The 16,856-nt window shown below is 42.4% G+C and overlaps 1 protein-coding gene across 1 annotated transcript in view; it reads left to right on the top strand.

The window, feature by feature from the left end:
• Nucleotides 1-16,856, top strand: part of MELTF (melanotransferrin) — a 64,248-nt gene that overhangs the window by 35,086 nt on the left and 12,306 nt on the right. The window contains exons 9-12 of the mRNA XM_039488961.1: nt 338-489; nt 4,122-4,218; nt 11,787-11,981; nt 13,696-13,852. Of these exons, the coding sequence (XP_039344895.1) occupies nt 338-489; nt 4,122-4,218; nt 11,787-11,981; nt 13,696-13,852 (601 nt within the window). The remainder of the gene's footprint in view (nt 1-337; nt 490-4,121; nt 4,219-11,786; nt 11,982-13,695; nt 13,853-16,856) is intronic.

Raw genomic sequence — 16,856 nt, 5'->3', positions numbered from 1 at the left:
GTCAGCAATTCCTTCCCTGGCTGCTAAGTCTAGCCCAGTCGTTAGGGAGACCCTGTGTGGTACCATTAAGCAGTACAGGCAGTGTTTTCTTAGTTTAGGAGCTAGAGAGAACCATGGGGTCTGTTTGTGTCATAAGTATCAGTAGAGAATTGTCTTTATATTCATTACACCCCAGTCCTCTTTATTCTGTACTGTGAGGTTTGCTACCGTTGTGTTCATTTCTAAGTGTGCATTTTTAATAAGGTGAGGGGGCCAGGTATATGGTAATGAGCAGAATATATAGATGTTTACATCTATTACATTTAATCCCTATTATTTTCTTTCAAATTTAATGCAGGGTTACCAGAAAGCCTGCGATGGTGCGTTGTGCACACTGAGGAGATCTGGAAATGTAGTGAAATGGCTATTGCCTTTAAAAAAAAGAACTTGAAACCAGAGATCCAGTGTGTTTCAGCCAAGACAACAGAACAGTGTATGGAAATGATCCAGGTGGGCTTGTTACTATGCTTTGTATGAACCATACTGGTTCTTCACCATGAATATATTGTAATGCATGAGTTAATGAGTACGTGTACAACTGTCCTCTGCTGGACAGAATCAGAACTACTCACTTGTGTGACATTGGCTCTGTATGTAAGCAGCAGGCACTGACTGGTAAATCCAGGAGATTATAGAGGAGTCGCTGTAGGTCTTGTGGTAGAGGCCTGAGATTTTGGAGTGAGGATCTCATGCTACTGTGTCCAGAGAGATATCTGTTTCCTATTTCTTCACTTCTGATATCTCTTCCACTTCTGTTTTCCCAAAATATTTTAAAGATAAATACATAAACATTGAGCTTGGCAAACACTTGCCTTTCCACCCGCCAACAGGCGGTCTGAAACTGAGAGAAAGAAAGTCCTTTAGCAGTGATTAATAGCTGCCTTTCAAATACTTACCTGCAGACAACAAGTACAGCAGTTCACTGATAATTTTGTCTGGCTTTATCCAACTCATCCAGCCTTTTTTTTTTTTTTAATTTGTTCACAATTTTTCTTTGTCAGGGGATGTAGATTACTGGTGGACTTCAGACCTTCTGTCACACTACATAGATTAATGTTATCATTTACCAATCAATAAATTTCTTGTTAAAAACTGGCCTAGTACCATGCTGTAAAATCACCAGTCTATTGAAAGAGGCCTCAATGGCTGGATCCCATGTGCTTCAAAGCCAAGTGGATCTGGGTAGTCGAGTAACTGTTTCTAGCTCTGGCAGTCTAGCACATACTCCTGGGCTCAGACCTCTTATCTGATGCCTTTCTTTTAACATGGGGTACTGCTGCCCAACTGCCCTATAATCCAGAATCAGTTTCTGAGGCCTTCTGAGCCCCCCAGTTGCTTACATGTGCCACCCCTCCCAGTTCTACTTAGGCTATGGGCATACTTGTTTAACCCCTTTGGGATCAACATGGCAGGGCAGCAAAGAACAAAGGCTTAGAGAAAGAATTTCTTAACCACAGTGCAGGAGTGCTGGAACAATTTTTATAGTGGGGGTGAACAAAAGTGTAAACCCTGTGTATAATGGAAACCACTTCCAGCCAGAGGGTGCACTGCACCCCTGGTTCCAACACCTGTGCCACAGTGACTACTCTTAAAGCACTTGAGAGTTACAGGTTTTTTTCCAAAAAGAACAGGAGTACTTGTGGCACCTTATTTTTCAAATAACCAAAGTCCCAAGGCACACTCTGTCTAGTCTGGGCTTACCTTGTCTGTACAGTCCATGGTTTGTCAGTATTTCTGGCTGTGCAGAGCCCTCTTGCAATCCTCTCCTGAAGTCCTGCTTACATGTGGCAATGGTTGGCCCTCCAATACAGAGCAGAACCCTTCTCTTAACTAGGTCCTCTGTTTTTGTGCCAGCTGAAGTTCCAAATACACCAGTGTGCTTGCCTCTCCTGCTTTCACTCTGTAGGCCTCGGTATACTCCTCAGTATTGCTCCAGGCGAGTAGTTGAGAGGCAAAGTCAATAGATTTTTAACCTTGATGGCTCTGTGGTGGTCCTTCAACAAGGTGTCAAATGCCTTTTGTGAGCAAGATGGCTGTCTGGAATATTACATAACAGGCTGCCCCATGGTAGAACCAAACTAACACAGCCGCAATGCCAGTATTTTAATACAGGTACAAAATAGTCTTCACAATTTGATAGTCATATCCCACTCTATCAGGCTGATAAGCAGCAAATGCAGTTGTGACTTGAATAAGCTATGCCATTAGTCTAAGATCGTGCACTACTGCCAAAGTGTCTCAAGGATATAAGTCTTATATGAGGATTAGAAAATTTGTTTTACAAGAAAAAAAATTAAATTTATTTAGCTTAAGAGCTTTGGGAAAGACTTGAATATCTGAGTTTTATCCCTATTACCACCACGAAGTTCTGAATAATTCTGAGGTGCAGAATAGTGATAGCTGTGAAGCCTAGATGGCTATAGATTTGTTAAAGGATCTATGGATACATGATATTGTGTCAGCTGAAATCCATCGGTGCCACTTACAAACAAGATTAGTTATGTACTCACTTTATTTAAAAAGATGAGTCTGCCTCTTTCAGTATTAAATTGCAGCTACCCTGACTATGGCCACTGTGCTGCTTTGACAGGAGAAGAATGCCATTAGATTACACATAGAAATTCAATTAAACTATTTATTTTACAGTTAAATAAGTAATAATGGCCTCTGTATAAATTCTTCAGCAATCTGAAGTTGAATTTGAGTTCAGTCTTATTGTGTTTGTCCATTTTAGAGGAAACTTGCTGAAACATCACTAATAGAACTGAGATCCACCACGTCCTGTCCCTGTTGAGATTGAGACATGTCCCATGATCCAATAATACAGCTAAGTGTCTTTATAGCACAGTTACCGTGAGTTGTAACTCAAGTGTTACCCCTAACTCAACTCCTATCCACATGCAAAAATCCCTAGCTCAAGTTAAATGGTGCTCTAAACGTGAACTGGTTGGCTAGTGTGGCAAGTGGGGAGGGGTTGAAGCTCTCAAGCGGTCCTGATGTTGGAGCTAGTAATGCAGAAGGGATGCAACAGCTACTCAGAAGCAGCTAATCCAATCACTATGTGTAACTCCAGTGCTGTTTTGAAGTGTGGTCAATCTCACTTGAGCTAAATTAGCTCAAGTACATTGACTCGAGTGTGCTAACTGTTGCAGTGAAGACAAGCTCTCTGTTTTCCCAGTTAATTCCCACCCCTGCTTTGGGCTCCCTGTGATCCACCATCCATGGGATGGATCCTAGCATGAGAACGTGGCCAGGACTAGCAGTGGGAAAATGGAAGAGGAATGCCTTGGAGGAGAGGAGTTTCTGTCAAAAGGATATGGGGCTTGTTGAAACTCACCTTAGCAAAAATCTTAATCTGACTGGGCCTTCAAGGTATGTCTATATGACCAAAAAGAAAAAACCCTGCGGCAGTGCATCTCAGAACCCAGGTCTACAGGATAGCACTACAGCACTAAAAATAGTCTAGTAGACATTCAAGCTTGAGCTCTGATGTATGGATAGGGGCATGAGATTTAGAACCCAAGCAGCCCAAACATCTACACAGCTATTTTTAGCACCATAGTGTGAGCCCCGCAAACCAAAGTCTATAGACCTGGGCTCTGAGACTAACTACCACGGGGGATTTTTGCCGTGTAAACATACCTTCAGAGGCCAAAAGCCTTCCCACCACAGTGTCACCAATGACGCTAGTGATCTAACCTTCTTGACTCCTTAACACAGGCCAGCATCCTAAGGGTTACATCTGTTGCTACGGAGATTGCATGTCTGCATTTTTGCATCTAAGGCTTGTCTGGTTATTAGGTTTTATTCTGAAATGTATGGGTATGATTTGACAGAAAAATCACTTCGGCTTATCCATAACCAGCTGAAGAATCTGCTTAAAGTTGATTGGTATGTGGCGCAAGACCTGGAAGTATTATTTTTACTAGGCCAGGACTCATTTCAGGGTGATAGAGGAGGAGGCAGCTGATATTGTGCCTCCTGGATTCTTGTTCTGAGAGATGCTTGAACTAGATATGTGTCATCACTGTGTCTAACAAAGATTTCTTTTCACACAACTCATTAATTTTATTTCCTTTCAGAAAAAAGAAAGTGATGCTGTAAGTGTGGATGGAGTTGATATTTACATAGCTGGAAAGATGTATGGGCTAGTGCCAGCTGCTGGGGAAAGTTACTCTGGTAAGAAGAGCAGAGAACATAGGGTTTCTGTTTTCCAGGCTGTTTGAAAACACTCTAGAAACATAGTTTGAGGTCAGTGGATCTGTCTGGAAAATCATTTTTCAGACGGAAGTTAAACATTATGTTTGATCCAAAAAAAACACACCTTGAACTTACGTAACTCAGTGTTGATAGAACTGGGTTGCCCTGGTAGTCTGTTAACTGAGATCATCAGGTGGGAATGAGGTTTACATCATGTACTGAGCATGAACTTCAAAAATATCCATCTCCTTTCTGGTCAGTTTGGACATCTTACAATATACTGTCACGTAAAACATGCAGTCTTGCACAATTAGGTGCATTATAGAAAGTTTTTGTCTCTCTCTCTCTGACCCTCTGGCATTAGTCACTGGTGAAGGAAGGGTACAGAACTGTGTAGACAACTGATCTGCACTATGGTTCAGCTTCCGACTATGTAATACATATATTTGCTATATTTATTGAAATTATGATAAATTATAAGAGTTTTAGCATTTTATAATACAGTATGAACTCTTTATGAATTAAGGATATAACTTGGGAGCATGGGCGGTGGGAGCATGGGCTGAGCCTCCCCAAACAGCCAGACATGGCCCTGCCAAGGCTCCGTCCCCAGGCCTGCCTCTGCGGCTCCCCCTGTGTGGTGGCCCCAGCCGGATGCTCCTGGGCTGGGGCCGCATGGGCTAGCCTGAGGCAGGGGCTGGCGGCCAAGGTGGGGGTGGGGGATTCCGGTGGGGGAAGGGGCAAGGCCTTAGGTGGAAGTGGCAGTTCACATGCCGCCCATGCTTGGGAGCCTCACAATTCAGCTGTAACCCTACTTAACCATGAAAAGAGCCTGTGCTTTAAAGAGTGATCTTGTTAAAGTCACAGGGTCATAGGCATTGCCTTACCAAAACAGACCAAGTGATCTATCTAGCCCAGTATCATCCCAGCGCTGGTGCAATCTACACATGCGCTTTACAGTGCTGAAACTTGCTGCACTCGGGGGGGGGAGAGTGTTTTTTCACACCCCTGAACGAGAAAATTGCAGCACTGTAAATTGCCAGTGTAGACAAGCCCTTAGATGCTCCTCACCACAGGCTGGCTGCTCTTCAGCCAGGCTCCTACCCTTTGATCAGCACTTCAGTCGCTTGGTCTGTGATGTAGGTGGAAGAGAGAGCATGGCAAATATCTCTCCCTTTTATCATGTCCTTTCTTTCCTCTTGGCTTTGCACCCACCCTTCAAAGTCAGGTGAGCATTGCATCATCACAGTTCCATACTGACCAAAGGAAGGGGGGGGGTGAGGGTGACTCCCTCGAGAGTCTAACAGATTCTTTTGTTCCTGTGAGGCTGGGTTGGGTTTTTCCCATACCTGCCCTGATGAGGTGTGAACTGCCACCTAGGAGAAGTAAACCATTCCCCCCTGCTTCCTCCCCCCTCCCTTTTCCTAGGAGAGATACCGGGATTCAACTACAGAGGGATGCCTTCCTCCTCCCTCCTCCCCTTTCCCTGATAATTCACCCAAGGAAAGATCAACCAAGTCCTTAACAGAAAAGATTTATTAAAGAATAAAAAGAAAGTAAACTGTCTCTGTAATACCAAGATGCAAAATACAGGGTTTAACTTATAAAAACTGGAGAGACTTCCCCTCCCTCCTCCTCAGCATAATTAAAGTAACAGCAAACAGTAATAAAGAATTTCCTTTAGCAAACACACCATTGCAAATGTAGAAATCAAATTATAAGACTAATCCGCCTTTCTAATTAATACTCACTATTGGATAGTAGGAACTACTCCAGGAGAACTTGGAGACATGTCTGGCCTCTCTTAGATCCAAAGAGAGAACAGAGCAAACTCAAGGAACACAGACAAAGGCTTCCCTCCACAGAGATTTGAAATTATCCTGTCCCTTGATTGGTCCTCTGGTCAGGTGTTTCTCAGGTTACTGAGCTTGTTAACTCTTTCCAGGTAAAAGAGACCTTAACCCTGATCTGTTTATGTATGACACCCTCTTAGAACAGTCCTTAACATATTTGATGACTTTTATCAGTTCCCCTCCACCCCCATCTTTTCTCAAGACTAAATGTACAGTTTTTAAAGCTTTCCTCAGCTTAACCTTTTGTCATTTTTGTTACTTTCCTCTGGGCTCTCTCCAATTTCTACACATGTTTATTAAAGTGTGGTGCCCACAACTGGACACAGTACTCCATCTGAGGCCTCCCCAGTGCAGAGTAGAGTGTGACAATTACCTCTCATGTCTTACATATAACACTCCTATTAATACACCCCAGAATGATATTAGCCTTTCTTTCAACTGCATCATAGTGTTGACTCATTCAATGTGTGATCCACTAGAATCCCCAGATCCTTGTCAGCAGTACTACCACTTAGCCAGTTATTCTCCATATGGTAGCTGTGCACTTGATTTTTCCTTCCTAAGTGTAGTACTTTGCACTTGTCTTCACTGAATTTCATCTTGTTGATTTCAGACCAGTTCTCCAATTTGTCAAGGTCATTTTGAATTCTAATTGGGTCCTCCAAAGTGTTAACACCTCCCACCTTGGTATCATCTGCAAATGTATAAGCCTGCTCTCCAAGTCATTAATAAAATATTTAATGGCCCCAGGCCCAAGAGTGACCCCCCCACTAGACATGTCCTCCAACTTTGACATTGAGCTGCTGATAACGATATGGTCTTTCAGCCAGTTGTGCACACACTGCATGTTACCACAGTTTGCCTATTAGAATGTCATGTGGGTCTCTGTCAAAAGCCTTACTAAAATTACAATATATCATGTCCACAGATTACCCCCTATCTACTAGTTTAATAACTGACTTGATTACATGAACAATTATTATTTATATAGGGAAGAAAATTCAGTGGCTGGAAGCTGAAGCTAGACAAATTCAGACTAGAAATTTTTAACAGAGAATATAATTAACCATTGGAGCAGTTTACCCAGGGACATGGTGGATTCTCCTTCACCTTGAAGTCTAAATGAAGACTGGTTCTCTTGCCAATGGATATGCTATAGCTCAAGCAGAAGTTATGGGCTTGATACACAAATTGCTGGATGAGGTTCTCTGGCCTGTGTTATGAAGGAGGTCAGACTAGAGATCATAATGGTGTACTCTGGGCTTAAAATATCTGACCTCTGCAGCAGGCAGTTATGCCAGTCAACATGGTTTATGGTTTAATCCTGCATCTTGGTAGGGGGTTAGATTAGATGACCCTGGCAGTCCCTTCTAACCCTATGATTCTATGAAAATAAAGCCTCTCAAACTAACTTGATTTTTTAAGAGTTTACAAATTCAGTGGATTAAGGTAATCTCTTGATGTAATATATTTAGACTTTAGTAAGGCATTTGACTTGGTATTACACAATATTTTTATTAAAAAACTAAAAAGATACAAAATTAACACAGCACATATTACATGGATGAAAAAAACAGCTAACTGACAGGTCTCAAAATGTAATTGTAAATAGGGAATCATCATCAAACAGGTGTGTTTTTGATCTATGCTATTTTTAATCAATGACCTGGAACAAACATAATATCATTAATGATAAGTTTACAGATTACATAGATTTGGGGAATGGTAAATAATGAAGTAGACAGATCACTGATACAGAGTGATTTGGATGACTTGGTAAGCTGAGCACAAAAACAATATGCATTTTGATTTGACCAAATGTAAAGTTAAACACCTAGAAACAAAGAATGTAGGCCCTAGTTACATGATGGGGGGACTCTAGCCTGGGAAACAGTGACTCTGAAAATAACGTTGGAGGTCATTGCGCATGATCACCTGAACTTGAGCTCTCAGAGCGATGCTGTGGCCAAAAGGGCTAATGTGATCCTTGAATGTATAAAAAGGGACTGTTGAAGGCAGTGTGTGTCATTTAAAGATGATCCTGTCTTGCAGCAATTTTCTGAGAATGCTGGCTGGCCAGTCAATCATACTAACCATGGCAAAGGAGAAGGTACTTGCTTTTCCTTCAAAGAAGCTTCAACACTACAGAATTTAATTGTTAGAAGAGACACGAAGAAGCAAGTCTAAGGGGAAAAAACAGTTCAAGAGACATTAAGGGCACAAAAGCAAACTATCCCACTGCATAGCAAAGTATAGCAGGAAACCACCCTGTCTTAACAAGGAGATCTTCAGTGATGTGAAACTCAAAAAGAAAAAAAGATGTCTACAAAAAGTGGAATCTAGGTCAAATTACAAAGGATGAATATAAACAAACACCACAAGTATGTAGGGACAAAATTAGAAAAGCCAAGGCACAAAATGAGATTAAACTAGTTAGAAACAAAGGGTAACAATAAAATATTCTACCAATACATTAGAAGCAAGAGGAAGACCAAGGACAGGGTAGGCCCATTACTCAGTGAGGATGAAAAAAACAACAACAGAAAGTGTGGAAATGGCAGAAGTGCTAAATGACTCTTGTATGTTTTCACTGAAAAGGTTAGTAGTAAGAATCATAGAATATCAGGGTTGAAGGCTCCTCAGGAGGTCATCTAGTCCAATCCCTTGCTCAAAGCAGGACCAATCCACAGACAGATTTTTGCCCCAGATCCCTAAATGGCCCCCCTCAAGGATTGAACTCACAACCCTGGGTTCAGCAGGCCAATGTGATTAGACATCTAACATAATGAATGACAGTGAAAATAAGATAAGATCAGAGACTAAAATATGGAAAGAACAAATTAAAAATTACTTAGACAAATTATATGTCTTCAAGTCACCAGGGCCTGATGAAATACATCCTAGAATACTCAAGGAGCTGACTGAGGAGATATTTGAGCCATTAGTGATTATCTTCAAAAAGTCATGGAAGACAGGAGATATTCCAGAGGACTGGTAAAAAGCAAATATAGTGCCAATATATAAATAGGGGATAAGGACAATCTGGGGAATTACAGACCAGTCAGCTTAATTTCAATACCTGGAAAGAAAATGGAGCACATTATTAAGCAATCAATTTGCAAACACGTAGAAGAAAATAAGGGGATAAGTAACAGTCAGCATGGATCTGTGAAGAACAAAGCAACCTGATAACTTCTGTTGACAGGGTAACAAACCTGGTGAATAGGGGAAAGTGGTAGATGTGGTATATCTTGACTTTAGTAAGGCTTTTGATACTGTCTTGCTTGACCTTCTCATAAACAAACTAGGGAAATACAACCCAGATCAGGGGTCGGCAACCTTACAGAAGTGCTGTGCTGAGTCTTCATTTATTCACTCTAATTTAAGGGTTCGTGTGCCAGTAATACCTTCTAAAAACATTAAAATGTCTCTTTCTACAAGTCGTTAATATATAACTAAACTATTGTTGTGTGTAAAGTAAATAAGGTTTTAAAATGTTTAAGAAGTTTCATTTAAAATTAAATTAAAATGCAGACCCCCCCAGACCAGTGGCCAGGACCCGGGCAGCGTGAGTGCCACTGAAAATCAACTCGTGTGCTGCCTTCGGCACACGTGCCATAGGGTGCCTACGACTGACCTAGATGGAACTTCTAGATGATGAGTGCATAATTGGTTGGAAAACCATTCCCAGAGAATAGTTATCAGTGGTTCACAGTCAGTCTGGAAGGGCATAATGAGTGGGGTCTTTCAGGGATCAGTTCTGGGTCCAATTCTGTTCAATATCTTCATCAATTATTTAGATAATGGCATAAAGAGTACACTTACAAAGTTTGTGGATGATACCAAGCTGGGAGGGGTTGCAAGTGATTTGCAGGATAGGATTAAAATGCAAAATGATCTGGACAAACTGGAGAAATGGTCTGAAGCAAATAGGATGAAATTCAATAAGGAAAAATACGAAGTGCTCCATTTAGGAAGGAATAATCAGTTGCACACGTACAAAATAGGAATTGATTGTGTAGCAAGGGTCATAGCAGATCACAGGCTAAATATGAGTCAACAGTGTAACACTTGCACACAAAGAAAACCAAACATCATTCTGGGATGTATTAGCAGGCGTGTTATAAGCAAGACAAGAGAAGTAATTCTTCTGTTCTACGCCACACTGATTAGGCCTCAACTGGAGTATTTTGTCCAGTTCTGGGTGTCACATTTCAGGAAAGATGTGGACAAACTGGAGAAAGTCCAGAAAAGAGTAATAAAAATGATTGGAGGTCTAGAAAACATGACCAATGAGGGAAGATGGAAAAAAAATGGGTTTGTTTAGTGTGAAGAAGAGAAGACAGAGGAGCCATGATAACAATTTTCAAGAACATAAAAGGTTGCTACAAGGAGGAGGGAGAAAAAAATTTCTGCTAACTTCTAAGGATAGGACAAGACGCAATGGGCTTAAATTGCAGCAAGGATGGTTTATGTTGGACATTAGGAAAAACTTCTTGTCAGCATAGTTAAGCACTGGAATAAATTGCCTTGGGAGGTTGGGGAAACTCCATCACTAGAGCTTTTTAAGAGCAGGTTAGACAAACACCTGTCAGGGATGGTCTAGATAATACTTAATCCTGCCATGAGTACAGCTTATTACTTGGGCTGCACAATAATCACACTTAGTATTTATGTAGCATTTTTCATCAATACATGTCAGAGCACTTTAAAAAGGAGGATAAATATCATTATCCTCATTTTACAAATAGGGAAAGTGAGGCACAGATAGGGGAGGCCTCAGAACAAAACAGTGGCAGACCCTGGCTGCTCTATGTGCTTATTCTTTGATGATCTGACCTCGTGCATGTCTTACTGCCCTTTCTGTTCACCCACACACAACAAATATTTTGTGCTCTAGCAATGAGTTGCGAATAAAGGGCTGAGTAACATCATTTACCCAAAATGTTACTGGTGATTTTTTGTCTTTTCACCAGTTCTGCGAAGATGTGAAGGTTTCTGGAATTTTGTGGTGTTAGTTCATAGCTTTTGTTGTCTGTGTCAAAAATCATTTTTCACCCAGGAGATAAATGAAAGAACGTTCACAGAAGAAAATAATACAGAAATTTACATTTTAAGTTCTAGCTGAGATCAAAGTCTTCCCCTCACTGATATTTTTCAAAAGTAGAGTGATGAAAGGCTGACTAGTGTTGTTATTTGTCATCAAGGTGAGCCTATGGAAAGCTGCAAAATGTTTAGAGCTTTTCCTCCAAATCTGTATAAGCAATGTGCTTTTTAAAGCAGCTTCGTCATGTAGCTTAGGACCCAAATGGAGGATTTTGCAAAATTAAAGTGGGGAAAAAGGTGGTGGTGGTGGGGGGGTAAATTCCTAAAAACTAAAATTTATAGAAATATTTTCATGGCATTTGAAAAAGCAATTCAGACCCATCTCTATATTAAGGCAGCAGTAAAGACATCTATATAAATGAAAGGCTCCACATGAATGTCAGATTGTTAGTGTAAAACACTAATTAAGAATTACATTTATAATGAAAGGAGGAAAAATGACATTCCATGGTTCATAACCTTCGTGCAGGATGAGTTAGGAATTTAGCAGCAAATGAGATATAATTGATCTGACATATCAATCAGGTTTTCATGAAACAATAAGGACACTCAGGAAAAAGGCATAATTCTTTTTTTCTTCCCAACAAGCTGATGACAACAGCAACATGTACTATGCTGTGGCATTAGTGAAACGGAACAATTCCAATGCTTTCACCATCAATGATCTGAAAGGGAAAAAGTCCTGCCACACAGGATATGGGAGAATGGCTGGATGGAACATCCCTATTGGTGTTCTAATTAAAAGGGGCTTTATTAGGCCCATGGACTGCAACATTCCTCAAGGTAAGGCTTCCACACAGCAGAGGATGCAGTGACAGTTTGGTTGTGCCTTTTTTATTCAGGGAAGAAAAGTCCCAAGAGAAGTTTCGTAGCTCTGTAGTATACTAGTGTGTTTCATATTGGTAGTAAATGCTTATCTTGATGCCTGAGGATTAGGTCTGTTATGCCTGGGAAGGTTCATGGGAGTGATGCATGTAAACCTCTGTGCATCACATTGAGAAATTCCTCTTGTAGAAAAGAAAAATCTTTTTTCCCCCCATTTCATCTTATGGTTGACTCACCACAAAACAATGTGGCCTCAGTCCTTCAGCCCCTCCTCTCCTGCAAGCAGTCCTAACACTAACAGACCCTGGTCATCAGCAGGTGGGATTGAACCTGGGGCCTATGGACCTTAGTACATGAGCCTCTACTGCATGAACTAAATGCCCTATAGCTGTTAACTAAAGCTGTAGAACAGACTCATTAATCTCCCTCTCTAAGTGGTCTTGGTACCACTAAATGGGTTTTCATGAAACAATAAGGACACTCAGGAAAAGGCATAATTATTTTTTTCTTCCCAACAACCTGATGACAACAGCAACATGTACTATGCTGTGGCATTAGTGAAATGGAACACTTCCAATGCTTTCACCATCAATGATCTGAAAGGGTATGGGTTACACAGTGTCATAAATGCTCTATATCTCAGTGTGCACCTCTGGGGATAATTGCTGTCAATGGGGCTGCTTGTGTAAGTAAGGCTTACAGGATTAGGCTCTTTGTTATACTTTTTATGGAAGTCTCGAATGAAGACGAAACATGGAGCCAAATTCTGTGCAACCCCACTGAAGACAATATGATCAGACAGGATTTACTGGAAGTCGGTGGAGAATTTGGCCCACAGTTCTGGTGTATTTTCCAACCTATATGTACTGATCTGCAAGAACAGACTTCTGGGCTAAATATTTGAAAAGTTATGACTTAATTGGGTGTACAGATTGTGCATGGGCCAAATCCTGAAAACTTTCTATTTAATCAAGACCTTATTGGAGTAAAGATTAAACAAGGTCTGCAGGCTTTCGGCCCAGAATGAGTAGTTCTCAAAGTAGAGTTTTACCCCTGCGGTTGCATTTTTAATTAATAATGTGTGTGCAAATGAATGAACAAAGAAGTGGGCAGGCCTGATATTGTAGGTAGCCTTCTTTAAATGTGCAGGTGTATTCTCTACATAGAGAGCACAGTTTTGCACTGAATTGATTTGCATGTTTTAACAAACTGGACATGCAAAGTCTTAAACCAACTTTCAGAAATGCAGCTGAAGTGCCTATTGTAATCAAAGCAGTTTGTACGCCGGTTAACCAGCTATAAACTTAGCATGTGCGCTTGCAGAATCTGACCCAATCTGTCCTTTGGCCTATCTTGCCAGCTAACAATCTAGACTGCATTTTGAAGACGTTTTGAAAGATATAATTAGTCATTTCCAGTAAACCTAATATAATGTGCATGTTGCTGGCTTTTTAGTGAAACCTGCATTGTCATATAATTAAATGACATTGTAATCTAGGTGTTTTGTGAATGGCTGACACGCACCTCTCCATGCTTTTTAAGGTCAGGCTTGACAAAGCCCTGTCTGGGATGATTTAGTTGGGGATTGGTCCTGCTTTGAGCAGGGGGTTGGACTAGATGCCCTACTGAGGTCCCTTCCAACCCTGATATTCTATGATCTTTCTCTTTCCAGCTGTGAGTGACTTTTTCTCTGCTAGCTGTGTGCCTGCAGCCAAGATGGACAGTTACCCATCAAAACTCTGTGAGCTTTGCATTGGAGATAATAGTGGAAAGAATAAATGTGATGCAAGTACCCAAGAACGTTATTATAGCTACAGTGGAGCCTTCAGGTAATGAACAAACATAATCATTGTGCAACGTGGATGCTTATTTTGCAAAAGATGAGGAGGCATTATTGTATTCAATGTAACTGTAGCCATGTTGGTCCCAGGATATTAGAGAGACAAGGTGGGTGAGGTCAGGTAAAAGATATGACCTCACTCACCTTGACTCTCTAATAAGTTTAACATGGCACTTGTCCCACAAATCTCTCCCAGAAGTCCAGCAATAAAAATGTACCAAAAAGCTTCCACTTCATATCACCCACGTCTCAGTTGACACACCACCTCTTTGGTACATTAAGCATCTCTCTTTGTGTGCACCCATCACAGCCCTGGGCAGCACATCTTGCTGCAAGAAGTTGCTTCTGTCCATGCCTTTTTGATTGAGATGGTGGGGATTGGACTCCTGGAAAACTGTTAGATCCTAGACTGAGTCTGGGAATACCATCTCCCCTTGTCCCTACCCAAATCCCTGTGCGCACGCGCGCACACACACACACACCCTCCCTCTGAGAAGCAGGAGTTAATCCCAGGACCAACACTGCTCTCAACAATAAAACTCTTATCTAAGCAGGGCAACTCTCACTCAGAATCAAGGCAAATTCCATTAGTAGACCCCTATCTATACATTTCCTAGCAATAGTACAGTATACACAACCCCCAGTGCTTAATGCTTTCTAACCCAATTAAAAGCTCAAGCAGACTGACCCAGAGTGCTTTTCCCCCCATCCTGGGTACCAATTGGCACTTTATTGAAGTCACAGATGCTGGGCTGCATTGGGAAATTGGGGTGCCGAATGCTGCTGCCTCTTGCCCGACTCCCCACAGTTGCTCTCAGCTGTCCCCGCCTTTGATGTCTTTCTCCTACCACAAAATGAAACAGCCTGCCACTGCAGCAGCACCTTTCCAATCCTCTCCCTGTGCCAGCTTGATTGACCTAGAGCAACCCGGTGACCGACAGCTAATTCCCTGTCTCTGTTCTGCAGTGACATTCCTCCCCTTCAATGGGGGATCACTTATCAGGTGGTCAGTAGCCAATATCCAGCTGCCATACCACCCCCACAATGGGACGCAGGCCAACGGCAAAAAGCCAGGGTGTGATATGCTCCCTACCCCTAACCTATCAGGACTTTTTTAGGGCAGGAAGGCTGTACACAGCTTACAATGCCTTTCTTCATACTGTTCCTCTTCAAAAAGGTTTGAAGATTTGGCTCTCATTTCAGGCAGACTATGTGGACAAATGGATGTAAACAGGCCATCAACAAGTCTAGGTTTGAAATTAGGTTTTTTGCCCCCACTGCGCCCTTGGGAAGGCTGTTCCAGAATTTCACTCCTTGGATGGTTAGAAACCTTTGCCTAACTGGCTTCAAGATTGAGCTTGATAAGTGTATGGGGATGGTATGATGAGACTGGCTACAATGGTGTAGGAATGTGGAACTCACCCCTGCAGCCCCTCCTGCTGGTCTCTTCTGGGCGTTAGCTCTGCCAGCCTTGGAGCGCCCTCTGCAGGCCGGTGTCCCACTGCCACTTGGCCCCCTGTCCCTCCCTGCACTCTGGTTGACCCTTTCACTGGGTGCTGCCCCCTGGCTGTACACCCCTCAATCTCAGGGTCTCCCCTCCCCAGGGAACCCCCACCCTCTATGCCCACCTCACCGCAGTTGTAGGCTACTGCCAGTCACCAACTAGCTCCCATTCCCTGGGGCAGACTGCAGTATAAGCCACTCATCACTGGCAAGGAGGGTTTGGGCCTGTTGCCTTTCTCTGCCCTTGGGCTGCCCCCTGCAACCCCAATACCTATTTGGCCTTATACTAGGCCTGCAGCCTGGGGGGTTTCCAGGCTGGAGCTCCCCAGCTCTTCTGGCCTTCCCCTAGCCCTGCTTCACTCTAGGCACCCTGAGTTTCCCAGCAGCAAGCGCCAGCGCCAGCCCCAGCCCCGAAGGCAGAGAGAGACTGTTTGGGCTTCTGGCTTGCAGCCTCTTATAAGGACCAGCTGGGCCTGATTGGGGCATGGCCCCAGCTGTTACTGCCTTCCCCAGTCAGCCCAAGCTTTGCTTCACAGTCTCAGCCCTTTCCCAGGGCTGGCTTTAACCCTTCCAGGGCTGGAGTGGGTGACCACCCCGCTACAAATGGTATAAAGCCAATCTGGGACTGCTAGTAGCAAATATCCCCAGTACCAGTGATGGGATACTAAACGGAAAGGGCTCTGAGTTACTACAGAGAATTCTTTCCTGGTGTCAGAGTAGCAGCCGTGTTAGTCTGTATCCACAAAAAGAAGAAGAGTACTTGTGGCACCTGAGAGATTAACAAATTTATTTGGCCATAAGCTTTCATGGGCTACATACGGAATCTATTTCCCCATGTTAAGTATCCTCACACCTTCTTGACAACTGTCTAAAATGAGCCATCTTGATTATCACTACAAAAGTTTTTTTTCTCCTGCTGATAATAGCTCATCTTAATTAATTAGCCTCTTACAGTTGGTATGGCTACTGACACCTTTTCATGTTCTCTGTATGTATATATAGCTTTTCACTATATGTTCCATTCTATGCATCTGATGAAGTGGGCTGTAGCCCACAAAAGCTTATGCTCAAATAAATTTGTTAGTCTCTAACGTGCCACAAGTACACCTATTCTTTCCTGGTGTGTGGCTTTTGGGTGCTGCGCAAATGCTCAGGGTCCAACTGATCACCATATTTGGGGTTAGGAAGGAATTTTTACCAGCTCAGATTGGCAGAGACACTGAGGTTTTTTGACTTACTCTGCAGCATGGGGACAGGTCACTTGCAGGTTTAAACTAGTGTAAATTGTGGATTCTCTGTAATTTGAAGTCTTTAAATCATGATTTGAGCACTTCAGTAACTCAGCCAGAGATTATTGGTCTATTACAGGAGTGGGTGGGTGAGGTTCTGTGGCCTTTGTTGTGCAGGTCAGACTAGATGATCATGATGGTCCCTTCTGGCCTTAAAGTCTGAGGCTATAAGTAGCTGCCTTAAAACAGGATTTATGACAA

Source organism: Mauremys reevesii, linkage group 9 (assembly GCF_016161935.1).
Source record: "Mauremys reevesii isolate NIE-2019 linkage group 9, ASM1616193v1, whole genome shotgun sequence".
Taxonomy (NCBI): domain Eukaryota; kingdom Metazoa; phylum Chordata; order Testudines; family Geoemydidae; genus Mauremys; species Mauremys reevesii.
The sequence above is the reverse complement of the archived record's forward strand: the minus strand, read 5'-3'. Positions and strand labels throughout refer to the sequence as shown.